Genomic DNA, 27,290 nt, shown 5'->3' with positions numbered 1-27,290 from the left:
TATCTATAACTCCAGCACTTGATGAAGTAGAACAATTAGCGCTATGCCTAGCCAACTTTGCCTATAGGAATTAACTGGTACTCACTTTTGGTGTAGGCTGAGTGAACCTCAAGACCATATGCACCTCTGGAAGTGGAAATCTTGTTTCTTAAATTTTTCAACTTCCTGACAGGGAATTAAACCCACGTCCTTACGGTTGAAACAAGCACACCTTTACCGTCTCAGCAAGGCAGCTTCTATTTATAGTTAGTAGTTAAGGAGGAACAAGAAAAGGAACACAAAATAGGATGAACATAAAGGCAGGTCAGTGTCTGAACAGAGAGTGATAGAAAGAGGAGACAAGGACAAACAAGAAAACATAAAAGGACAAAGATAATCTCCGTATCTGAAACACACTGCCATCAACAAGTGGACAGGCTTTCCCCTCATCAATCCCAGTTCTTCAACATTCGTCACTTCTCAGTACCCAACGAGCTCATTTATACTTCCCATGTCTACCACCCCCTACCCTGCTACCAGAACACATCAACGCAATACACAACATATACGCGCAGATACTTACCTCACTTACCTCTCTTCATAAACTGCCGTGGATGGACTGGAACGAACTAAAACAGTTCGGAGCTGCACCTGTGTGTAGACAAAAGGGGAGAGAAAGGCAAGAACCCATAACCCCCATGAATAAAAGAATGGAGCAAAAGACAATGGGGTTTATTATAAACACACACACAATATTAAAATGAAAGCAAAAATGGGAAGCTGCATTAAAAGTTACTTACATAACTGCAGAAAAATAGAACATCAAGTAGTATCCCGTTCAATGACATAGTAAGTTTTGTGTTACACGGCGACAGTACACACTATCGCACAATTCACTTCCGTATGACCACATAAAATTACAAACTCGTTTCAGAAAAGTAATGTGACGTGGAACACGTTATCGAAGGAATCAGAAAATGGAACCACAAAAGTGATAATGCAGTCGTACTAATGCGGACCGCGCACATATCAACAGTTAGCATCTGTGCTCCAAACGAGCATCCACTCAATGCTAGCGCATCACAACAACAATACCAAAGCACAGCCTCCCAAAGGAGCAGAAGCAAAAGAACAAGAAGATGTTGCCACAGTTACAGAAGCAAAAACTGATTGCCAACAATGGAGCAGATAACAGCTTAGAAATATAAAATAGCACACCACACATGGCTAGAACCGGCCAAATAAAATGAAAAATAAAAGAAAAGGAAAAAAATTTAAATTAAAATTACGAGAGTACTATAAACTGTACACAGGCAGACAGCACAGACACACATACACATGTATGAACAAGAAGAGAGACCCAATATAAAATCGACCTAGACCAGACCGGTTAGTCAAGACGCGACTTACACTTTCGCACAGCATAGTGACGGATATCATGGACTCAAGAGCATGGTTCGAACACCACAGATACAATGCTGGACTGCCACAAAAATAGGCAAGGCTGATCCAAATATAATCGTAGCAATCACAACATTCGTCGACCCACTACCCGGTACATCCAAATTGCCTCACGTAGACAAACATGGATTAAACCCCGTAGCGTCAAATCACACAATATACCAATGCTCAGCCATGATTCCAAACGATGAGGAAACAGAAGTGCATGGTCTCAAAACCCACAAACACACAGGCCCAAACAAACAGATAGGTAAATACCACTCTCCATTCTCACGTGTGTGCACAGAAACAAAGAAAGAAAAATTTGAAACACACACAAAATTAATTAATTAAGAGCCTGCAAAGACAGGTGATAAAAGGTGTGAAATACAATCACTATGGTACGTAAAATGAAATAAAATGAATGAATACCTGGGAGCAGCAATCAGGAATCTCGAAATATTTACGTCAATCAAAATAATGACTACCAGCAGAGAGCCGAGCCTTGAAACAAGTAAATCCACGATAATAGCAATTCGTAGATCAAAAAGCACATTATAAATCCCAGTTTGTTCATCATTTTTGATTCCTCCATTGTTTGTGTCACGAGCAGACCAACTTAACACTCGAAGGGCGAGAGACGGACTGTGTATCAACACAGATGGCTAGAGCACCATCTTCAATGAGAAACTATAAGTTTCACGTCACATTCGGGTAATGTTATCGCTAATGGTGACAGCGACAGTCAAGGAGAAGTAGGAATAAAGGAAGTGCATCGCCAAGGCAGGCTTGGTTCGGCACACATGACAGATTTTCAGTTTTGATGTGGCAAGTGTCCAGGTAAGTACAGGAAAATGGAACAAGCATAAGCAAAGATAAGTAAAGGTGGTAAGAGATTAGGAACACAGGACAAATATAAAGGAGAAGAGGATCCCAGCAGGATAATGTAAGTATTGGAAAGGAACAAATGAAGACAAAGCTAGGTAAGCACAAGGAGAAGGACAGAAAGGAATAACAAATATAAATAAAAGTTGTAGAAGACAAGAGACATAGGTCAAATACACAAGTACAGAGATCATCAAACATGAGTTTATGTTAAACTCAAGCAAGGCACACATAGCAAGCTGATAGGAAGGACAGTACATAAATAACTTTTTTTTAAATTACAAATGTTTGTCTCCACTTAATTTATCCAGAGAAGATGGTTGTGTTGTATTCCCTCTTAAAACAAAAATCACTACCACCACTACCATCAGGCCATATTCTCCCAGAACACTGCTGGTCCTTCCCACCAGTGACAGTCACTATTCTCTTCAACAAGAAGGAATTAGGAAGCAGCCTCATTAGCATTAAGACAAGAAATGAAAAAAAAACAGGCATGAATTTTCTTTTATAATGTCTTTCTAAAAATTATTTATATTTTCATTTATCCAGATGTTACATCTCTGCAGGAAATTCATCTTCTGTTGTTTCACTTATCACTCTATTAATTTTGGTTTCAAGGGCCTCAACTCTATGGAGATTGTTCGTATGGACTTTCTCTTTTAAATTTTATTTTTAAGAACTATGCTTTTGTAGGCCTATTCATACTTGTTGCTCAAAGATGTACTTAACCGTGATGAACAATGTTCACTTCATAACCACAGTCATTGAATACGTCAAGTAACTTATGTGCCTCATTAGCACAAGTCAGTGTTCTATTAACATCCAAGCCTTACATGACAGAGGATGGGACAAAAATTCTGTTATCTCCCACCAGGTAGTTCCTTGCTCGTCTCTTGAGTGGGGGAATACAGTCTGTTCTTCCTGTCAGCTTGTTATGTGTACCTCCCTCAAGTTTGCTGTAACCTTTTGTTTGGTGGTCACTGTAGAAAAGGAACCCAATGGTTTTAATCAATTTCTCTCATACCCTACCTTGCTATGATCTTCAATTTCTAGTTATTTGTTGTTAATTGAAAAGGAATGCCATTTTGCAAAGGTCAGAATACATTTTAACTTTATTAATTAATTGTGTGAGCAGGAAAGAGTCATAGTCAGCAGAATTGATATTACTGGGATCATAATCAGAAGTAACTTACTTATGAAAGCTTGGATCTATTGTTTTCTGTCTTTACGGCTAATTTCTCTAAGGCATACTTACTTACTTACTTACTTGTAATTTCACCAATCTGATTTTTCTCAGTTTTAAAAAATTTATCTTTTTTTTTTTTTACAAGTTGTTTCACGTCACACCGAGACAGATAGGTCTTATGGTGACGATGGGACAGAAAAGGGCTAGGAATGGGAAGGAAGCAGCCGTAACCTTAATTAAGGTACAGCCCCAGCATTTGACTGGTGTGAAAATGGGAAATCATAGAAAACCATGGGGTTCAAACCCACTATCTCCCGAATACTGGATACTGGCCGCACATATGTGACTGCAGCTATTGAGCTCAGTATCTTCTTATTCCTCAGTTACATAACTCATGACTGAGTATCGTGAACTCATGTTTATGTTACTGTTCAATAAGAGTTCACCAGCAGCCACCATTGTCTGCGGTCTTCTGCTTTCCGGATTGTCACTTGAAGAGGTTCTCGAGTTGCATCTTTGATCTGGTCTATGCAAGAAGCCTGAACCCATTTACTTTTCCTTGGACAACTAGTTTTTCTAGGCTAATTTTTCTCCTTACAAGATGTCCAAAGAACTGCAGGATTCTCTATCTAAGGAAGAGATGAAAGTCACTTTGGATACTAAGCTCTTTGATTACGGAGAAGTTAGATCTTTTCTCCATCCAAGTTATTCGTAATATTCTCTGCCAACATCACATTTCAAATGCACCATTGTGCTTTTCGTCATTGGCCTTCACCACAGGGTGTGAAATCGCAGTGGGGAAGGGAGGGTTTTCTCCCCCACCAACAATTTGATCTCAAAAGTTCCTCTCCACTAAAATTTCTTGGGGATAATTCTTTCATTATAAAATAATGGGGAACATGTAGAACTCATACATTACCAAAATTAGTATTTTCTACTGTGCATATTTTGATAAAAACATCAGCAATAATACACATACCGGTAATAATACAGAAATAATAGAATGACCTCCAGACCTTCAACAATAAAGCAACGTAGCGGTGGCAACTCCACACCTGCAGCCTATTGTTTATGTTTCACTCTGGCAAGTCCATGTGAAACCCGGGCAAAAATATAACTTACTTGAGGCCCTCCTCCCTTGTCATTGCTCTAAGTAGCTTGAGCTTACACCACTTCTTTACTTGGAGGGAGTGTGTTTCCAATAGGTAGCCAGTAGGATAATATTCACTTAACTGGTGTGCAAATGGAATAACCATCCAATGTGTAACATTCTTGTTACAACAACAGAATTCAAACAAAAAGATTTAAAATTTACATTTTTCTGGGAGATGATATATTCCCTCCCCTGCCAGGTACTACCTGAAATAAACACTAGTAGTTAAGCCCCCCCCCCCCAACCATTTCTTTCTGATTCACAACCATAGAAGAAGACTGAAAATACACACACACAGACACACACCAGACTTCTTTTGTGTTTTTTCTGACTGATCAGTCACACCAGATTATTCAGAGCTTACCCATAGCAACTTTTCCAAGAGCTATTATTTTATACAAAGCCTCATTTTATATCATGGTAATTTTCCAATTTCTATTGCAATGCTCTGAAACTGATATGATTCTCTGTGTCAGATATTAGGATTTGAAAACTTAATGTGTCTTTTTCCAAGAGCTATTATTTTATACAAAGCCTCATTTTATATCATGGTAATTTTCCAATTTCTATTGCAATGCTCTGAAACTGATATGATTCTCTGTGTCAGATATTAGGATTTGAAAACTTAATGTGTCTTTTTCTAAAACAAGAAAAAAAATATCTGTGGCACTGCACAACTTCTATAGACTTTCTCTCATAAGCAAAATCTGCTGAAATATTGAAGTCATGTAGCACATTGAGATACAGTAATAATTTTATCCTCAGATCAAGGTAATCTCAATAACCTACCTGGTGGCCATGATCGTTAAGGGATTGAAGTCTAAAGGGTCTGACACCGTGGTTAGCCAGTTCGAATCCTGTTTGTTGAAAATATTTTCACCATCAGAATGTTGACCACCATCAGAATGTTGACTGGCAGGGCAGGGGAGGTGGTAGTATACAATTTCTAATCACTAGATTGCATGCCAAAAGCCTGGATTAAATTCCAAACCTCTCCACAGTGCTCATATGGAGTGAGAGTATATGATGCTGTTGATGGTGATTTGTCCATTGGATGGGTATGTTAAGCCTTGAACAAGCCCCTTGGTGCTATTTGACAAGAGTAGGCAAAGTACCGGCACCAGGTTTCACCCTCTTCCTTCCTAATATCATACATCACGTCATTCGTTTCATCTCACAAACTCTTCTGACGAGGTTGACGTCAGGAAGGACATCCGGACATAAAAATCCGCCATGACAGATTCATATCACCTCATAACTGACCCTGTAGAAAAACAGAACAACGGTTGACCAAACGAACAAACATCAAGATAATCTCAATGTCAATAAAGGAATTGAAACTGAATTAAAGCTACCTCAAAACTGTTACTGTCACTCTTGATACTATTGTAAATGAAACAAAAATATATCTTTAAATTCAATTTTTTTATCATCTCGTGTATGAATGAATCAGACTTCTGTTCATAGACTAGATTCATTACAACATAAATTTCTTTATTTAGCCTAAATTGATTTAGAGCAGGGTTCCCTCATGATAACGTTGATTATATATTCTTAGAACAGTCATTAAATCTACATCACCATGAATTTCTGGTTACCCTTTCCATTTTTAAACTGTTTCACTCCTTGCTGAATTGGTCCCAACTCCTTGAAAAAATAATTTCCACCTTCCAGATAGGCATATGAGATTTAATATTACACTGTCCACAAACTGGCACAGAACTAACTGTGCATCCTATGGCCCAATTGAAAGAAATTCAAGATCCCTAAACAAAGTGGATATTGATGCATTTAACTGCTCATTGTCTAATTTGAGAAATCACTTCCATAATGTCCGACTCGTTGGCTGAATGGTCAGCGTACTGGCCTTCGGTTCAGATGGTCCCGGGTTCGATTCCCGGCCGGGTCGGGGATTTTAACCTTCATTGGTTAATTCCAATGGCCCGAGGGCTGGGTGTTTGTGCTGTCCCCAACATCCCTGCAACTCACACACCACACATAACACTATCCTCCACCACAATAACACGCAGTTACCTACACATGGCAGATGCCGCCCACCCTCATCGGAGGGTCTGCCTTACAAGGGCTGCACTCGGCTAGAAATAGCCACACGAAATTATAAATTATTATACTTCCATAATTTCCAAAAGTGCTATTTTTGTATGTTTACTTGTACTATAACTTGTATGATATTTGTGCATTATTTTTCTTCCTATGTTGAACTCCACTGATCCTTTCTGTTATTTTTACCTTCTGTTCGTTCTTTTTCTGGTTGTATTATAAAATGGTAATGCTGTAAATAAAGTATTACAGTATTAAGTTTTTATGTGTTATGATATTAATATGTAGCTGACAATATAATCATTTTATAACACATTCTAGAATCATACATTTCCAAGGACAAAACATATGCAAAGATTATTGTATTAGTCTTTGTAGTAGCTGCTCTACTCTAGGTCACTGATAAACTACCATCAAATTTATGCTTTGCATTTAGATCTTCATATGATTACTGTATATGTTTTGATTGTTCCAGTCTGTGCCTTTCCTTACATCTTTGCATTTACTCCTGACTGTATGGAGATTCGACTTATAATAAATGGAAACTTAGTGCAAACCATGGTGATGCCAAAATTAACTCTCATCTGTTCTAAGGTAAGTACAGTACTGCCACCTTAATATCTGAGTATTTAGTACATGCTATGATTAGGCTTACTATATATGGGATTAGCCCAAACAGTCCTCGTTTTTCATGGTGTCTTGGGTACTGTTCAGAGTTGAAAAATGCCTGGAGATTTGGAAATCTTTACGTTAAAATAACCGTTGAATGTTTGTGACTGGCAAATAAATTTTGTCAAATGAATATTTTCAATTATGGGAATATTTGTTTTTCAGAAAGAGGTTGACGTCTATTGGGCATTCAGGACCATGCTTGCTTTGCTGGGCCCGGCCTCTGTTGCCTGGCAGACAAAGCGAGCAGCCTGACGGACAGCATGAGCAGCTGAGGCAACTTATAAGCAGTGATAGCAATAGCTACTTGAATGAAAACTATTGTATTGGAAGTTAACACTTTCTGTTTAAAGTTACCCCAAAGTAACAAGTCGAAAGAACAAAGGGGCCAAAGTCCGTGGGGAATCACCCGTTCATCAAATATTTCATGAACTGTTTGCAGTGAATTTGCCATTATGTGAGCTATTGCACTGTCCTATTGGAAGTAAATGTATTTTCTATCTTCCGTGAGCAGTTGAGCGAATGGTCACGAAATGTTATTCACATAGCGCTTCTAATTCACTGTCTCTTCAAAAAATATAGGACCGATTATCCATTTTTCACTAATCGAGCACCATACCCCGACTTTTTCATCATGCAATGGAACTTCGAGAACAGCATGATGATTCTCATTGTTCACATAACCACCCAGATGAATCCAAACCTCATCACTCATGAAAAGGACGTGTGGGATCCACAATTCCATCATATATGGATTGCAAACTCCACCTGTAAAACTTAGGGTGTACATCCGGGTCAATAGTATAATTTAATTGATGAATGCCTGATATTTTGTATGGATGAAACTTGATCATTTTAAGGCCTTTACAGCAGAACCTATAGATATACCACACTCTTGGGAGAGCCATCAGATCAATTTTTTCAAACTCGGTTCCATCCTTGCTCAGATATCTTGAAATCGTTTCTTGGTGAGGGCCCGTTTAGGACACCATTTCTTCCTATTGGAAATAGAGCTCTTGTCTCCTCACTTCTTAAACAACTGCTCTGCAGTACTTTTTGATTGCCAAGGAGCCTGCAAATAACAATGATAAAATGTACATAAGCATTTTTCAAACGACTTCTTTAAAAGATACATCTCAGTAAGAAATATCTGCTACTCTCTAGTGTATCGCATTAATGCTATCACACGTTAGACATGTTCCTATAACTCCACGTAACAGCAACTAACAGATGGTGTGGTGCAGTTGCCTTTTAGACTGCCAGCCTTGCTGGTCAACCGCTAAATGCCAGGCCCAGCGAAAACTGGCATTGAGCACAAGGTGACAGAGCCTGGATCTGGCAGAAAATGTGTGGTGCTAGGTTCTAAATGCCCTTCAGTATCTGCTGTTAAACATATACTAAATATCAGTGTTAAAATCAATTCAAAACTCTCATGTCAATGTTATGATGTTATTAAAACAGACAAACCTATTCGTACAAATCCTGTCTAAAACAGATCAGATGTAAGGCTTTTCAGGCGTTTGCTCTACTAACTAGCATTTCATAGTAGAGCAAACGCCTGAAAAGCCTTACACCTGATCTGTTTTTGACAAGCTCTAGTGAAAAATATCTAATTCCCTCCTTGGGAATTTAGAATTTTCCATTCAAATCCTGTCTAGCGAGAAATATACCGTAACTGACATGTACCATCAGCAGAACAATAGTGCAGCTAGCATCTAATATGGGAGAGGCTTCCTAGGAAGAAATTCATTGTTAAGTGCATTAATTCATTTAAATATTTAAAAAATGATAGATTGCAGAAGTTAATTTTTTACATTTTTCTGTGCATATTCAATGACTTCATTTTTTAATGTTTCATCTTGAAGAAAGGTTAAATTTAACAATATTTCTTGTGTTGTCCACTATGAAATATCTACTTTACTGCACAGGTGTTATGGAATAATAAATTTAAGTAAGATAATTAAATTATTTCATGTTTCTTGTGATATTGGGGAAATCACTATGAGCGTTTAAAGAAATCAAAGAGAAATTCAGCAGTAATGCGTCAACCACAAATGTATCCTGGGTTATTCCCAAAATATATGGTCAGCCTACTCATGATAGAACTTGAAGAGAAATACAGTTCACAAATTAAAGGTCTGGGTCCTAATATGGACAGTCTCTCTCGTAAGTGTGTTCCTTCCCAAAGTTTTTACTCACTCTCACTTCAGAAAGAGTGTTACAATAGTACATGTTTCAAGTCTTGAGGCTTGTAATCACATTCCAATTCTAAAAGGAGATATAATCCCACCCTCATCTCCTTCTTCATGCACTTAAAATGAGTAATAGTATATTTTATTTTCAACATAATGTCTAGTGGAACAGAACACATTTATGCCATCCTCACATGGCTTGACACGAATGAGGCAACGTTATGAAATGTACCTGGATAGTAAACGATTTAAGCTGTATTCTACACATGACACAACTGACTGAGTATGTACAAAATAACATCATTCATAGTTATTTTAATTATTACTATGATATATGTTATTATGCTTTCTGTTCTATTTGACTTCTTTTGCTACTTCGCTACATGCTTCTTATGTTCTATCTTTAATTGCCTAGCCTTGCAGATGATAGTTGTTCAGCTTGGATATTTTTCAACAAATTTTATGTTCACAATTTGTTCAATCAAAATTGATCAATCACCATTGATCTGCATTTAGGGCTGCAGTACAGGTGGCAGATTCCATATCAATTGTTTGCCTAGTCCTTTCTTAAATTATTTCAAATAACTTGGAAATTTATTAAACATTTCCCTTGGTAATCTATTCCAATACCTTACTCCTCTTCCTGTAAATAAATATTTGCTTTTGTCTGTCCTCTTGAATTATGATCTTTTCTGCTTTTAAAAGGTTCCAGTCAAGTTTATTCATGTACAAATGTCATTCCATTCCAGAACAAATCGTGCTGCTTTCCTTTGGATCTTTTTCAGTTTTTATATCAAGTAATCCTTGTGAAGGTCCCATGCACTAGAACAATACTCTAAATGGGGTCTTATCAGAGACTTACATGCTCCCTCTCTCCCTCCATCGATCAGGATTGATTGATTGATTGATTGATTGATTGATTGATTGATTGATTGATTGATTGATTGATTGATTGATTGAATGATTGATTGAACTTAATAACAGTCTATATTAGCACACATAAATATATATTAATTCTGAGCCGGTTTTCAGAAACTTAGTTACAGTTTACAATGGCTTTTATTTGTTACTAGCTGACACGACAGACGTCGTTCTGTCAAAAATAAATGACAATGAAACAAACTCAAATTCAGTCTGTACTGCACACAAAAATCAATGACTACATCATCAACAACAAATGAGTTAATTTTCTACTACTGACAAAAGGTAGTAACAAACTACTGGAAAAATGTGTTTTCATTACCTGCAATATTAATACCTAGATTGTGAATAAGGAAATGCTCAAATAGGTTACAGCATATCACTACCCAGAAATAACCCTGATTGACTGTAACATAGATGGAAACTGTTCAGCCGGTCTTCAAATCCCTCACAGAGCAATAATTATCCCCCGTTGCAAATTAAGTAATTTGATAAGTTAATTGCGTGAAGATAATGTGGCAAAACTTACTCCTCTTTCTCCGTAAGAAATAACTATCTTAAAAAACACTGCTCCCAATCAACACTATGAAGATATTTTTCATTGTAAAGCTTTGAGGTATACGATATTTTTTGTTTGATTACCTAGTGCATAAACAAACAAAGTTGATGGTTTTCCAACACGGGAAAAGGCAACATACACTTGGCCATGCGAGAAACATGGGTTTTCAAGATTAATGCCGTAAACACTGAATGACTGCCCCTGGGATTTATTTATGGTTATAGCAAAAGTGAGCCGCACTGGAAACTGCAGTTGTTTAAATTCAAATGGTATGTCATTCGGAATCATAGGGATGCGTCATATCAAAACGTCTTCTCCTTTATACTTCCCCATTAGAATGGTTACTTCGATCACGTTATTCAGTAATGTTTTCACCACTAGGCGTGTGCTATTACAAAGACGTGGTTGGCTGATATTTCGCAACACTATGACCACTGATCTGACCCTTAATTGAAAAATGTGAGGCGGCAATACTGACAAATCCAGCGAGTTCAAAAATTCAGGTGGATAGTTGACGACATCATCTTGGTTAGTAGTGGAATCAACTGATTTGTATGTCCTCAATTCACCAGCAATTTCATTTTGAATTTTGAAATTTAATTCATTTACATCCATGTTTTTGGCAGCAAATATACCTTGTTCACTCAACCAAATATGATCTGTGTAATTTTGAGCAATGTTTGGGAACACCTCTTGAATGATGAAAAGTAATGCAGCCAGTCAGAATGTCTGAAGGGAATTTGCCATTCCAATGTCAATTAGTTGTTTTTGAAAATATCTCTCCAGATGGATCATTTTGCAACTTGACACGCATATACTGGCTTGAATTTAGTATCTTGACGTGTTTCCACAAAACTGATGACTTTAAACATGCGGAATCATTGGCAATGTTTGACGAAAATCTCCTGCCAACAAAATCATCGCTCCGGTTTTGTTTGTTCCACAGATCTTGCATGGTTCGGTCTAATGCCTCCAAAGACTTTTCATGTGCCATGGTGTATTCATCCCACACTATCAATTTACATTGCTGCAAAACCTTTGCCATTGCAGAGTTCTTCGATATGTTGCAGGTCAGAGTTTCGTTGCTTTGCATATTCAACGGCAATTTTATCACTGAATGGGCTGTTGGACCACCTTCCAACAATGTAGGTGCAATGCTGATGAAGCAAGTGCAAGTGCATTTTCATTGTGTGAGCGAATAGTTGTTAAAATCAATGAAATTAGGAAAGATTTTCCTGTACCCCAGGAAGCGTCCAAGAAGTAAATCACTCCAGTTCCATCATTTACAACTTTCATCAGAGTATTAAATACATACTTTTGTTGTTGATTCAACAGCGGAAGGTTTATTAGAACTGATTCACTTAAAGCATCGAGGTCGCACCGTTTTTTGCGTTGCAACTCTGGATTAAAAAAGCGTTGTGCATCGGGCGTTTGGGCGCGGCCATGCCTGATTGAGATAATACTTTGTTTGACATCATCAAGCACATGTTCTCAATTGATATCAACACCTCATTGTACATTTCTTCACTGATTTGTAAATTTGGATTTCCTGTTGTGATGCGCATTTGATGAAAGATATCATCACACATATCATCTTTGTATTTGATCCATAAATCAATTGGTTTTGATGGGCAGCATGTTGATATAATTATAGAAAACAATGTTAGTATTTGATAAGGTTGTGAAGAAATTACAGCATCATTGAGAGTTTGATCCCAATGAGCGTCATTTTCTAACAGTTGCAAACGTAGACAGGCTTCTCTGTAAGAGCCACGCAATTCACCATTAACAGTTTGTAAATGAGGGAATGATGGTGGGTCTCGAACGTTGACTAATAGCAATCGCAAATAAAAACATTCATCGTTGCTTGGATAGACTGAATAAATTCGACCTATTGCTTCGGTGGAATATACATTTGGGTAACCTGCAGTTGGTTTTTCCTTGTTTCCGTCATTGAAATTTCTTTGAGGATTGATCTCAAGTATAATATTTTGGCATTTCGGAGTATAGCAGTGTTCGGGCAAAGTCATCATTCTGACACAATTCAAAAAATTAGTCAAGGTTGTAGATGGTGGTTCAACAGCTCGTGGTAATGCGTTCTGAGCCATGAAATATACTCTTTGACCATTTTCTAAGTGTATGGCTAAGAGAACAACAGTGGGGTGTCTTTCATGAATGGGTAAAGGAAAAATGCGCCAAACTGCTTTATTACTGCTAACATAGCGGCCCATTTGGTATTGGGTAATTTCATCATTGGAATTCTCTGCACTAACTCCAATCACATCCATGGCACTTCCTTTGGTTACATGTTTACAATTTTTTAAAATTTTTTTTGCTATTTGCTTTACGTCGCACCGTCTTACGGCGATGATGGGACAGGAAAGGGCTAGGAGTGGGAAGGAAGCGACTGTGGCCTTAATTAAGGTACAGCCCCAGCATTTTCCTGGTGTAAAAATGGGAAACCACGGAAAACCATTTTCAGGGCTGCCGACAGTGGGGTTTGAACCTACTATCTCCCGAATACTGGATACTGTCCTCACTTAAGCGACTGCAGCTATCAAGCTCAGTATATTTACAAATGTATTTGATAGATATGACGGAATGGCAAGATAATATAAGTTGCTCCGCCCGCGTCTTATAGGCGGCATGAATCTTGAAATGAGTTTACTGCATATGGAAGCACACACAAAATAAACCAATCAACCAAAGAAATCAATGAACTTGTTTGTTGAGAAGCAAAGATTTAAAAACAATCAGGGTAGACAAAGGTCTCCAACTATAACAAAAGACGACACTGCATGTGACTGTCTGGAGAGCATATGCGCGAAATCAAAACCCAAGGAGTTATTCTTGTTGTCATAAAAACAAACTTATCTACATCTAGCTGAAATGTTCCTTTACCGGCAGTGAAAAAATTACAAATATAGTGAATATAAATTACGAGTTATGATATGATAAGATCTATGCAATTAAAATTTTGTATTTGAAGTAACATTCCATTATATTAACATTTTCACAATTATTTTGAAAACTTTTTTTTAACGGCATCAAATACGGCTTGAAATTTTGTACATAATTCGATATTCACCCATTTTAACTGATAACACTGAGATTTACAGACATTTGGCAAACGCGCTTAATTATAGGAGGACAGCGCTAAGCGCAAATGTGCGAGATGGAAAGAGAGAGGAACAGTTTGAATGGAAAAAGAGAAATGGGACTTTTATGTTTTTCCTGGCATTTTTTCCTATTTTTCTCTTCGTAAAAACCTTACTCTGACTTCGACGAATATTTGAAAAAAAGAATTTGCTGAATTGGTCCAGCTGTTCCCGATTTTTGCCCTTAGCAACACATTTAGCAATTGATTTTTATTTATATAGATAATGATTATGACTGATTGAAGTACGATGGTTGTCAAAATGTTGTTCTAGTTGTTATATCTAAGAAACTCTATTAAACAGAGAGTACATCTTCATCTCCAGCATTCACATAAAACATGACTGTCATGTCTCCTAACTACCTGAACAAATCTACTCAGGTGTGATTCTTAAATATTTACCCTTCATTAATTGCACTTTGGCCTGGTATTCAACTTCTGAGTGTTATACTCAGATTTGTGAACATTTCATGCTTTATTGGCTTTATTTATTGTTTCAATTTTCGGTTATTTGATTCTATAATTGATTTCCTTTAATTTCAGAATGATATTTTCTTTGCTACGACAGCACCTGAATTTTTCCACAACAAGTCAGAACGTCTACATGTAGATCGTGCTGAACGTGATCACAGCACATCACCTCCCTCATCTCCCCACTGTAAGTTTCAGTGTCACCTTGGAGTGTTTATAGTAATGATAATAATAATAATGATAAATTATTGTTGTTTTCTTTTTTTATGTGGACCAATGACATAGCTGTTAGGCCCCTTTAAACAACAAGCACAAGCATCTTTTCTTTTTTTTTTTTACCTCAGAAGTATTTTGATGTTATTTTAACATAAATTACTATTTATAGACTGAAGTAATATTTGACATGGAATGGTAGAGTACCAGGTTAATGTCTGGGGGCAAAAGCGGCTGGGCTTAGAGCTAACAACTTTGTCCCACTTAATGCCGAGGTTACGTTATGGATAGTGCTCCTTGAAAGGTCTTCATGGCCTGTATGGAGATGACTTTGCTTTTTGGCTATAGCTACCATATCTTCAGGATGAAGTACATACCACCAATGAATGAATCAAGTAATGCTCAATTTGGAAATGTATTGTTTGATCAATAAAATAGTAGGAACATTATTTTCACAATGTTTAAGTTGTCAGTAGATCAGCTGTTAATTAAAAATTAGAGAGAAATTACATGCTTATGAAAGAGTTTACTCTATATGAAAATTGTCACCCTATTTTCCATATTTCTTTAAAATAATGTATCGATTTATTACTGAGTATTTCACTGCATTATATTTTAACAGCATGAGGTTCTTACATCTTGCATGTTTCACAGAAAATTAATCTATAATTTCTTGGATACCTTGTTATTTCATAAGTACTGGTAACTTGCTAGAATGTTTTTCCATGATGTTTCCGTATTGTAGTAATTTTTGCCTTCCTGACATTTCTGGTACATGTGAGTGCATGAAACCTTGAAGAAGACCGTGAATAATGAAGCTGTACATAACCATACATAACATACCTGCTAGTCATGAATCTTGATACTCATACACTAAGAAGATGAAACTCAAGAGGATACTTAATTATTGGCCAGAACATGGTTTTCATTTGAAAACTGTATGTGCTGTTGTATCATAATGGGCTCATAAACATGAATTAATGAGTTGTAACAACTTGGACAAAGACTGTAATATTACAGTATTTTAACACCTGATGGAAACTTCAACTCTAATATAATCTTCACTTCTACAACATTCTTGAGTCTCATTGAATAACATGCAGAAGTATATGATCTGAAATAAAAAAGAAAATGAAAATGCACCCAATAAGAAGAAAAAAAGGAAAGATATGAAACATAGAAATGATAAAAAGGAAGGAAAGTCTAGCAACTTCTTTGTATCTCTGTGAAGCAGCTGCCGGAATGTGCCATTTTCACTTGTGGAGGTGCACAGTGCCCTGAGGTTCACTCAGCCTGCACCAAAAATTAGTACCAGGTTAATTTCTGGGGGCAAAGGCAGCCGGGCTTAGAGCTAACTATTCTGTGCCACTTAATGCCGAGGTTACGTTATGGATAGTGTGCCTCGAAAGGTCTTCATGGCCTGTATGGAGATGATTTTGCTTTTTGCCTATAGCTACCATACCTTCAGGATGAAGTACATGCCAGCAATGAATGAATCATAATACTATTTTGTCAAGGAATTTAGCAAGTAATGTCTTCTTACAGTTAAGAATATTATTCATAAAGCAGAGTAAAGTAAGAACACTTCAAATGTTCACATCAGAAATTCAGGAACCATCATATTTATTCAAATTTACAAGATTAAATCCTAACACAGTTGATTGGCAATAGTAGGAACATTATTTTAGTAGTTTTTCTTACAGTTAAGAATATTATTCATAATGCAGATAGAGCAGCAACTTACTGCTTAGTATTAAAAACAACGAGCAGCTGCCGCAACCAAAGCCATCTACGACATCATGCCATTAAGCAAACTTTCCCTGGAAACAGCTATAGCCCTCTTTGAAGCCAAAATCGTTCCTATTCTAACATACGGAATAGAGATAACATGGGAAAAGTTAAGCTATAAAGATCTAATACGAATGGAAAAAGTGAAAGCCAGATTCTTGAAAGCAGCCCTCGGAATTTCAAAGTACACCAAGTCAAGACTAGCGTACGAACTCGCGAGAGAAACATTTCTAATAGAGGACCTGAGATGGAAATTCAATCTGCCCTGTACAGAGAACTGGAAGAAACTGCGGTTAGAGAGGGAGAAGAAAAAGAAGGAGATATGGCCAGAGTTCTACTCTTCAGAGGCCATGATGAACAGAGCATGGACCGGCACAAACCAGGAGCTGAGACATTTTGTAAATTCCATGGCAGTCCATGGCTACCATCACAAAATCTGTAGGTCGAAGACATACCATGACCCAGACTCGATGTGCATATGTGAACTCTGTGATAAACATTGTGACCGATATCACGTACTGTCGTGTAAAAATCGTGTGAAATCAATCATAGACCTCTGTATTGATTAATTATCCTAATACTGCACAACTTGTGCGCAATAAAGTTTATATATATATTAAAAACCCTTGAACTGAGAATGTAAGGAAAACTAACCACAACTTTTCACTCAACAGGATTTTTTAACATGTCAGAGAACCTATTTAAGCACTCTTAATTGCCAGTCAACTGTGTTAGGATTTAATCTTGTAAATTTGAATGGATGAATGAATGAATAAATAAATAAATAAATTAATTAATTAATTAATTAATTAATTCAAGTACATAACACAACAACAACCTAAGAGACATGTCATCAACATTACAAACTATTACTTAAATGCATAACGAAAGAAATAACTAACTGCAGGTCAAATTACTCAGGAAAATACTTCATGAACTGCAAATTGCATGTGCTATAGCAGTTCAAGTTCTTTGATTTCTTTACTCTCTCTTATAGCAATAATTAAAAAGTATTCCCACGTAGTGTTGCATTCTTCATCAGTTTTGTGCTTACTGTTTCAGTAGACCATGTAATGATTTTTATCAGTGTATCTCTCATACAGTATAAATTACAGCAATTATTCTCCCTACTAATGTTTGGAAAAAATAAATATTATATGCTGTTAAGCATGAAATGGTAATGCCTACTTTGAACATAGCATGAAGTAAATAATTAACTACGTTTATTGAGGACACAAGACATGCATGGGAACCTATATCTTATGAAGTACAGTAAACCTGCAAGTGAACAGATTATACAACAAGCATGGAAACAACCTACCATAATTTGGGCTTATGATGAAGAATATAGACTTATCCCACAGAAATCTACATGGTTAATAAGTTTATCAACTATTTTCTTGCTCATTCTCATAGGTTCAGATGTTGTATCACAGTCTATTTCAACTCTGAGGAACAGAGCACTGGTGGATATCTCACCCGCAGCTGCCTGTAAATTACGTGACCTGTATGCAAGTGGATTAGCGATATCTCCAGGTATAAGAAGAAATATATTCTCATCATGATTGGAGAGAGAAAGAGAGAAAAGAGAAGCCAAGTCTAAATTGCCTGAGAAGTTTTTAAATATTGTATATTTATTTCATTTACCACTCAGTACTTCAAGTTGAAACCCTCAGAATTGCAAGGATTTCTTTTTGAATTTTAACCTTCCCCTTTAATTTAGCATACCGGTATTAGAAGTTTTATGATGGGTATTCTCAAATGTTGTATCATATATCTACAACCAGGTTTTTGATGGTTTTTGTTTTATATAGATATCACACAAGAGTGTATTTGCTCTACAGTGATTGATTACTGCATCATTATTGATGTGGCATTGATGAAAGTAGCCTAGTGTAATAATAATAATAATAATAATAATAATAATAATAATAATAATAATTGATTTTATTTCTTATGGTCATCTATGGACTATGTTTATATAATCCACCAGATCTTCTACGTCTTGAACTTATTCCCTTTTCTTTACACTCAGATGTTCTGAAGACGTTGACTTCTCCTTTGTCACTCTTCAATCAAGTTGTTGCAGGACTTGACAAGTTTCTTTAGTGCACATCTCATTCCTGCAGTTTTCTTCCTAAAGGTTGTTCTTTCCTGTATATCTCCTTCCTGGCTCCTCACTTCTTCCAAGTCCTTTTGAACCTCCTTAAGCCATAAACATTATGCCTTCCACTTTTATTGTAGACCAAGTATCCTAAGTAACCTGTGTGCTAGTCTCTTTGGATCCACTCTTAATGTGCCCATAAAATTATAGTCTTCTTCTCCTCATAGTAGATGTTATCATTTCAACTTTTTCATAAAGTACTCGATTTGGTCTCATTCGCAACTTCCCTGAACCTGAGATTTTCCTAAGGAATCTCTTTTCCCTTTTTTCATTGACTGGAACTGTTACCCTCATCATGGTTTCCACCATGTATAGACACTGTGCTCAGACCACCGTACAATGTTTAATTTTGTTTTGATGGATATGGACTTTGATTTATAAGTTCCATGACATAATCTGGAAGCCATTTCCATCCTTCTATTTATAGCTTCTTTCTTATTTCCATTTGAGGTGAGAATTTCTTCCAGGTACGCAGATTTCTGAACATGGTGGATTTCCCCAAATTTGGTTTCAATTCTGTTTGTGAGATCTGTTTTCTCCAAGTACATATATGCAGTTTTTTGAAAAGGTATTCTTAAACCAGTTTTGGTGGCCATGTTTTATAATTTCTCTACTTGTTTTGTCAATTAGGAGTACTATATCATCCACGAAAGCTAGACAGTCAAATACTACTACTACTCATCATCATCACATTGTGTTGACAGCATAAGACCATGTTACACTGTCGTTGTTTGGGTCATCAAAACATTGACTGGTTGGATGCAGCAATCCATGCCACCCTATCCTGTGCTAACATTTTTCATTTCTATGTAACTACTATGTACATCTTTTCATCTACTCTAATTTGTTTGCCTTTGTCTACCCATACATTTCTTACTCCCTACATCCCTGAAAAACTAACTGAACAACTCTGGAGTATCTTAAGGTGTTTCCTGTCATTCTATCTTTTCTTCTGATCAATTTTTTTCTATATCATTCTCCTCTCACCAATTCAGTATCTCTTCATTCTTGATTCAGTATTCCCATTTCACCATCAGCATTCTTCTATAACACCACATTTCAAATGCTCCTATTCTCTTTGTTGTGAGCTAGTTCACTTCCATACTGTGCCAGGCTACTGACAAAAGTCTTCAAAAGCGTATTTCTAATTCCTATATCCTTATTTGAAGTATGCATATCTCTGCTCTAGTCTGCATTTTACGTCCTTACTTCTGCTGTCACCCCCTGTGGGTGGGGGACGCAGATGAACAATACACCCACGGTATCCCCTGCCTGTTGTAAGAGGTGGCTAAAAGGGGCCACAGGGGCTCTCAACTTCGGAGCGTGGGTTGGCGACCACAAGGCCCTTAGCTGAGTCCTGGCATTGCTTCCACTTATTTGTGCCAGGCTCCTCACTTTCATCTATCCTGTCTGACCTCCCTTGGTCAACTCTTGTTCTTTTCCGACCCCAACGGTATTAGAGCATTCGAGGCCTAGGGAGTCTTTCATTTTCACGCCCTTTGTGGCCCTTGCCTTTCTTCGTCCGTTACTTCATTTTTTGAAGTGATGGATCCCTACTTTTTTCTTTTTTCTCCTTGTCTACCCCCTGTGGGTGGGGGACACAGATGAAGAATACACCCATGGTATCCCCTGCCTGTTGTAAGAGGTGGCTAAAAGGGGCCACAGGGCCACATGCAACCAAGGGATGATTGCATCAGAACCATGAAACTACTTGTGATTAGTGCCATCATGCGGGGAACACCATGGGTCGCCTTTACTTGCAAGTAGTACTGGTACCACTCTGTTAGGTACTCGGTAGTTTTGTGATTTGTAGCAGTAGAGCAGGGTTCACTGTGGGTTTCCGGTACTAAATGTGGAACACCACAGTCTTACGCTGCCCGTGATTAGTACCATTAAGTGAGAAACACCATGGGTCTGGGCGTTGCCTGTGGTTAAGAACACAATATGAGCGACACTGGTCTTCATTGCCTATGATTAGTACCCACTATATGAGGAACATCACGGGAATACCGGTGCCCGTGATTACTACACCTAGGTGAGGAACACTATGGGTTTGTGTCGCCTATGAGATTCGCCATTATGTGAAAAACACCAGAGGTCTGCACTATCTGTACGACATACAATACTTGTGAGTAGTACCATAATGTTTGGAACACCGTGAGTTTACGCTACTTTTGATTAGTACTGCAACCTGAGAAATACCATGGTTCTCCTTTACTAGCGATAAGTGCTATTATGAGGGACCATTGATATGGATATTAAATACAACAAGTATCATCGATTCAGGATTGTGCTTTGGAAATAGTCCCTTGGTCCGTAATCTTGTTTCTGGTCAGGTGAGGCATTGCAGGTCGGATCTACTGATTGTTTTAAATTCATATTCATTTCTTCATTCTTCATCATCATGTTTTGAATTCTGGTCAGCGGATGAATTTTGTACTTTTAAATTGTCATTGCATTTTGTCTCATTTCATACCATTAGGGGCCAATGACATAGATGTTAGGCCCCTCTAAACAACAAGCATCATCATCATCATCATCATCATCATCACTTCTGCTGTCATGATTTTTTCTACTACCCAAGTACCTGTATTAATCTACTGTCTTCAACACTTCATTTCCTAATCTAATATTTCTTGTATCAACTAGCTTCATTCGACTTCACTCCATTGCTTTTGTTTTGGGTTTATTTTTATTCTCATACTCCTTCTCCAGGAATGTGTCCATACCATTCAGCAATTATTCCAGATCTTCTGCAGACTCAGATAAAATAACAAAATCATCAGTAAATCTCAATAGTTTTGATTTCCTATCCTTGGAATGTGATTCCCTATCCAAAGTCCCCTTTAATTTCCTTTACTGCCTGCTCCATATATATATATGTTGAATAGGAGAAGGGACAAATTGCAGTCTTGCCTCACACCTTTCTGAATGGCTGCTTCTTTTTCATAGTCCTTGATTCTTTTCACTACAGACTGATTTTTGTACAGATAGTCAATAATTATTCTTTCTTGTTATATGATCCTTATCACCTTCAGAATCTCAAATAGCTTGGTGTGATCAACATTATCGAATGCCTTCTCTAGATCTATGAATGCCATGTACAATAGGCTTGTCCTTCTTAATTCGATCCTCTGAGATCAGACATAAAGTTAGGATTGCTTCACATATTCCTACATTTCTTCTGAAGCCAAACTGATCTTCTCCCAACTTAGCTTGTCTTTCCATTTGTCTGTAATTAATACATGTTAAAATTTTTCGAACATGAAATATTAAACTAACGGTGCAGTAGTTATCACTCTTGTCAGCACCTGCTTTCTTGGAATTGGGTATAACTACATTCTGTCTAAAATCAGATGGCACTTCTCCTGTGTCATATATCTTACACATGAAATGGATTAATCTTGCTATGCCAGTTTCTCCTAAGACAGCCAGTAATTCTGAGGGTAGGTATATCAATTCCAAGTGTCTTGTTTCTATTTAGGTCTCTCAAAGATTTGTTGAATTTTGATCTCAGAATTGGGTCTCCCATTTCATCAGTATCAACAGCCCCTTCTTGTTCCAGAACCTCATCATCTACTTATTTCCCTTGGGACAATTGCTGAATAATTATGTTCTTGCTACCTTTCTGTCTTGCCTTTTTTCACTAGAAGTGGTTTTCTATTGGAGCTCTTAATATTTATAGACCTACTTTGGTTTTCTCTACAGCTTTCCTTGATTTTTCTGTATGCAGCACCAACTTTTCCTATAACCATACAACCTTCAACATCCATTCTCTTTCAGCCATTTTTCCTTAGTTGTCCTGCACTTTCTATCTGCTTCATTCTTCAGTTGTCTGTATTTGTTTTTGCCCTCCTTATTTTTTGCATTCTTGTACCATACTTAAACTGTCCATCAATCAAGTCTAGCATCTCCTGAATTATTCTTTGGTTTTTACTTGATCTTGCCTTTCTTCCTAACCTCATTCCTACTGATCTCATTCTTCAGGACTGTTCACTCTTCATCTATGGTGTTTTTCTTCACTCTTTTCATATAATCTAATACCCAAGTATTAAAACAAAATGATAGTACTGCACCTCAAGCTATTAAAATGAATGACCTACACAAATCAAATCAGTTCAGAATCATTTAAATTCCTAACAGAATGGATACACTGAATTTCTTAATTATTTAAATGTACACATTCAGATCTTCTTCCTGTAGCTGGCAATGAAGAACGTTTTCTCCTTATTCTTCATCCTCATTGACATCTGCATTTCCATCTACAATGCCTTTATAAAAAATCAGAGTCCGAATACTCCACCATTCTTCACCATAGTACTTTTTCAGAAGAGCGTTGACATCACATTTATTTCCTATACTTAGGCTGTTGGATTTTTGGTGGATTCATATTGACAATAGTTTTTTTTTTTTTTTTTTTGCTATTTGGTTTACATTGCAGCAACACAGATAGGTCTCCTGGCGACGATAGGATAGGAAAGACCTAGGAATGGGAAGGAAGCTGCCGTGGCCTTAATTAAGGTACAGCCCCAGCATTTGCCTGGTGTGAAAATGAGAAACCACAGAAAACCATCTTCAGGGCTACCGACAGTGACGTTCGAACCCACTATCTCCCGGATGCAAGTTCACAGCTGCGCGCCCCTAACCACACGGGCAACTCGCCCGGTGACAATAGTCTTAGTTGGTTTCATTATGGAGGAATATCCCTCTAGTTATAAACTATAGCAGCTCTCGCCCCGTACTACATCTGTTGTGCTTTGCTTTCTGACAAAGATGTGCTTATTTTCTTGCAAATGAAATTGCCATTTACTTGGAGGCTTTTTGAAGAGGTCTTTTTCACTTTTCTAGTCACAATTTTGACAGCCTTCTTCTCCAAGTCTTATCACTGCTGCATAAATTCCTATCATGTTCATGTATTCCTGTAGGTTAATGTTTTTTTTTCTTGTATATGTTCTTTTCAGTTACCAAAGACATAGGCCATGGGGATGAAGCTGTGACCAGTGACAGGGAATACTAGTTGGACCTCTTTGATTTTGGGGGAGAAATTTATGAGCCAGTAGCTGACCATTGATACTACAATGGCATTCTTGTTTTGTCCCCCACAACCACCACACACCAAGCAGACAGTTGTTAAGTGTTCTGACAATTTTGTGTTGCATAAAGAATGAAATTAACATGACAACTCTTCACTAGCTGTACTAACTCTTTTTCTGAACTCATTTTCAAGCTATTAATGTTTGCTTTTCTGCAGGATTGGTTACAATTTTTACTTTTTTTACTTTTTTTATTCACCTGTAATCAAGTTGAACTTTCATCGACCCATTGAGTTCCAAACCCGGGATTGTATTTCTTGTTAAAAATGTCTCTAGAAAATCACTGTTTCACTTTTAGGTGATATTGAATTTGAGCTCAGATGAGGGGTATGGCCTTCCTGAACTTCTAGAACAGTAATGAGGTTCCAGAACATGTCAATGAATTCAGAAACTTCATAACATTATCTCTTCTTGCCATATACTTAAAACTTACATGGTCAGTGTCCTCCGTTTTCTTTAACCAAGTATCCAGTATCTCTAAACTGTGCTTATGCAAAACCTCAAAATGTTTATCACAACTACAAATGTCTTCAAACATTCTATATCCCTTATGGTTTGAAATTAAATATCTTATACTATAGGACTGAATGTTGTACCTTTCTGTGGTGGGCCTCTTTCTTTTCATGTCAATAGACTCTGTAAATTTTAAAACCTAGTCGTCCTGGAAACCTCTGTCCTTATGAGAATAAAATCTCTCATGAAAACTGTAAAAGTCTTGAACTCCAATTGCATGACATAAGAAGGCATTCTGGAATCTTTGGTAACATCTTTGAAGAATATCTGGAGGAAAAAAAATACAAAACATGTAAAAACAGAAATGTGGCATAGTGAAACCTTTTTTCATAGGTACTCCACCTCCAGAGCAACAATATACACATCGAACTCACCTAATTTGTTAAGCCTCATTTATTTTCCAGTTAAATGGATCTCTGCTCCTCTTCCAACCTCTTTACTTTCGAGAATATGGTTTCACACTTCTTTCCATTTATAACACTTATTTTAGAGAATGTTTTGTCTTAATTCAACAACTGATGAACTGCTAAAACCTTCAGTTAACAATCTGACATAACCTTTAACCTAATTTTGCTTCTGCATCCCTTGTTTTATTTTTATTATTGTATTATTTAAATTGAGCCACATTTCTTGTTATGGCAGCTGTTTATAAGTTCCGTGAAGTTTACTAGGTACCAGTATATTACCTGTATTCTTCCTGAAGAAGTAGATTATTTCACTACCGGTAAAGAAATTAACACTTTAAATCAGTTGCTTTCTCCCTTGTGCTTAAATATTCCATCATTCAATTTTCATACTTAAATATTCAGTGACGTACAGTAGTTAATTTTACGTAGCTTAATCTCACTCTTGGAGTTGATAATGAAATCTATGTCAGAGAGAATGAAATATTTAGTTTAATATAAGTGAAAGGAGATAGCCAAATATATTTTTTCTGTCTTTTTAAATATAATAGGCCTGCTATTTAAATAACATTTCCACATTCTTAAATGTTTGGTATCTGATTTTTTGAATCCTAACTTTCCCATTAAAAAATCATTTTAGATCATAATCAATATTTAGGCCTACCGATACTCTATATGAAAGATGTGTGTTACTAACACTATGTTTTTTGGTTACATTAATTTTAGCATCTCCAGAGGCAAGGCCATTTCGTCTTTATCGCATCCCACTACATACACTGTCCGGAGGATGTGATCGGCGCTGCCCGACGCCGTCCATTCCACCAGGGGCTTCTGAACCTCGTGACAATCTAAGTGAAGGCCCACGTCTGCTAGCTGTGCCGCGCCTAAATGAACCTTCACGAGGTCTCAGCCGTAGCTGCTCTTCTTCTCCTACTCCTCATCAGCCCCCAGGATCTACCTTTCTTGTTGGACCAAAGTGATGTGTGACATTCAGTGGAAATTCATGTGTAGTACAAACACATAAGGCTTACCTTTTATCTGTGTTTTTGTAAAAATTACCATTTCATTTGAGTACATATTTAATTGGTAGGAGACTGAATATCATTGGTATCCCTAAAGTACAAGCATACATGGAGACATAATGATGTATTAAAGAGAAAGGTTGGCTAGAAGAAAAGATGAGGAAATCATATCCGCTAAAAGTTGGATAGAAGCTCGAAGTTTTAAAGTAATGTGTTACAAAATATAACTTCTTCAATACTGGAAGGGGAAACAAGGTAGCAATTATTGTAAAGACAAATGTAATGGTTGTTTTAAAGGGAAAACAATGAGAATATCATAATTAACACGTTGGGTGCCACGTGCCGCCATATGGCGTCACGGTGGTCTTCAAATTTGAGATGGCGTGACGCCATATGGCGGCACACCGTTCTTGAAATCAGAGTTGCCGTGACGCCATATGGCGGCACAGTTGAGTTTCAGGCGATGCGCCGTAGATAATCAGCTGTGGCATCTATGCGCGTAAAATTGGTACTACGTGAAGGGCGAACTTCAGGGTCTATTCCAGCTATGTATTTTTACTGTATGCCACCATGTGGCGCCACAGTATTCTTCCGAAGCCACTGACTGGCCAGTGATCATTGTCACAGGTGAAAGCGCGCCAGGCATTGTTTATTCCTCGTTTACGTACGTATTATCACTCGGTTTATATAGTTGTGCAAAAATATAAAAAATGGAAGATATTGGTAATAATCTTACGAGGGAACACATACATGTGTTACCCTCGGATTCGGTTGAGATTTGGTAGGAATATTCGTGGGAGGCAGTAGAATGCTAAAGTGAAATCTGTATGTACCCAGCGCAAGTTTAAACGCCAAAATTGAACAAATAAATAGTCATAAAATTAGAAGTGCCGCGGGAGTCTCGGGGTGTGGCGGAGAGGTAGGGAAGCGAAGCAGCGGACGTGAACCAACCGGGCTGCGTCGAGCTGCGTCAGCAGTCAGGTAGGGTATAGTTAGCGCGCTCCCCTTAACTTCCCGATCAGATGTGCAAAACGTAAATATGAAAACAGCACATGAAACAAGTGTACAAAGGACGATGTTTGAACAACGATGTCAATAAGGTTTGAAAAATTACAACGAGTAACAAGAACTCGGGCATGCCGAGACGCATATTTTCATTGTTTAGAGTTATCAGAAAACTGTTCACAACAATATGTAATGTAATATAAGTACTTGTATTGCATTTTACTAGGTTTTCATACATATTGCGTTAATTTGAATTAGCAAATAAATATCCCGTATTTGAAATTCGTGTTGCACATTCCATGTCAAAAAATTCTGTGACACCATATGGCGTCACGCTATATTTTACCTTTCCTAAAAATTGATGTGACACCATATGGCGTCACACATTACCATGGTATGGTGAGATAAAATTTAC

The 27,290-nt window shown here is 37.3% G+C and overlaps 1 protein-coding gene across 1 annotated transcript in view; it reads left to right on the top strand.

Annotated features, from left to right (window-relative positions):
* LOC136866822 (GTPase-activating Rap/Ran-GAP domain-like protein 3) overlaps positions 1-26,161 on the top strand; it is a 451,356-nt gene extending 425,195 nt beyond the window's left edge. Inside the window, exons 20-22 of the mRNA XM_067143927.2 lie at positions 7,180-7,298; positions 14,746-14,860; positions 25,575-26,161. Coding sequence (XP_067000028.2) covers positions 7,180-7,298; positions 14,746-14,860; positions 25,575-25,828 — 488 coding nt within the window. The 3' untranslated portion in view covers positions 25,829-26,161. The remainder of the gene's footprint in view (positions 1-7,179; positions 7,299-14,745; positions 14,861-25,574) is intronic.
* The last annotated feature ends 1,129 nt before the right edge of the window (positions 26,162-27,290 follow it).

The sequence above is a fragment of the Anabrus simplex genome, chromosome 3, assembly GCF_040414725.1.
Source record: "Anabrus simplex isolate iqAnaSimp1 chromosome 3, ASM4041472v1, whole genome shotgun sequence".
Classification (NCBI taxonomy): Eukaryota; Metazoa; Arthropoda; class Insecta; order Orthoptera; family Tettigoniidae; genus Anabrus; species Anabrus simplex.
Note: the sequence above shows the minus strand (reverse complement) of the source record. Positions and strands in the feature narration are given on the sequence as shown.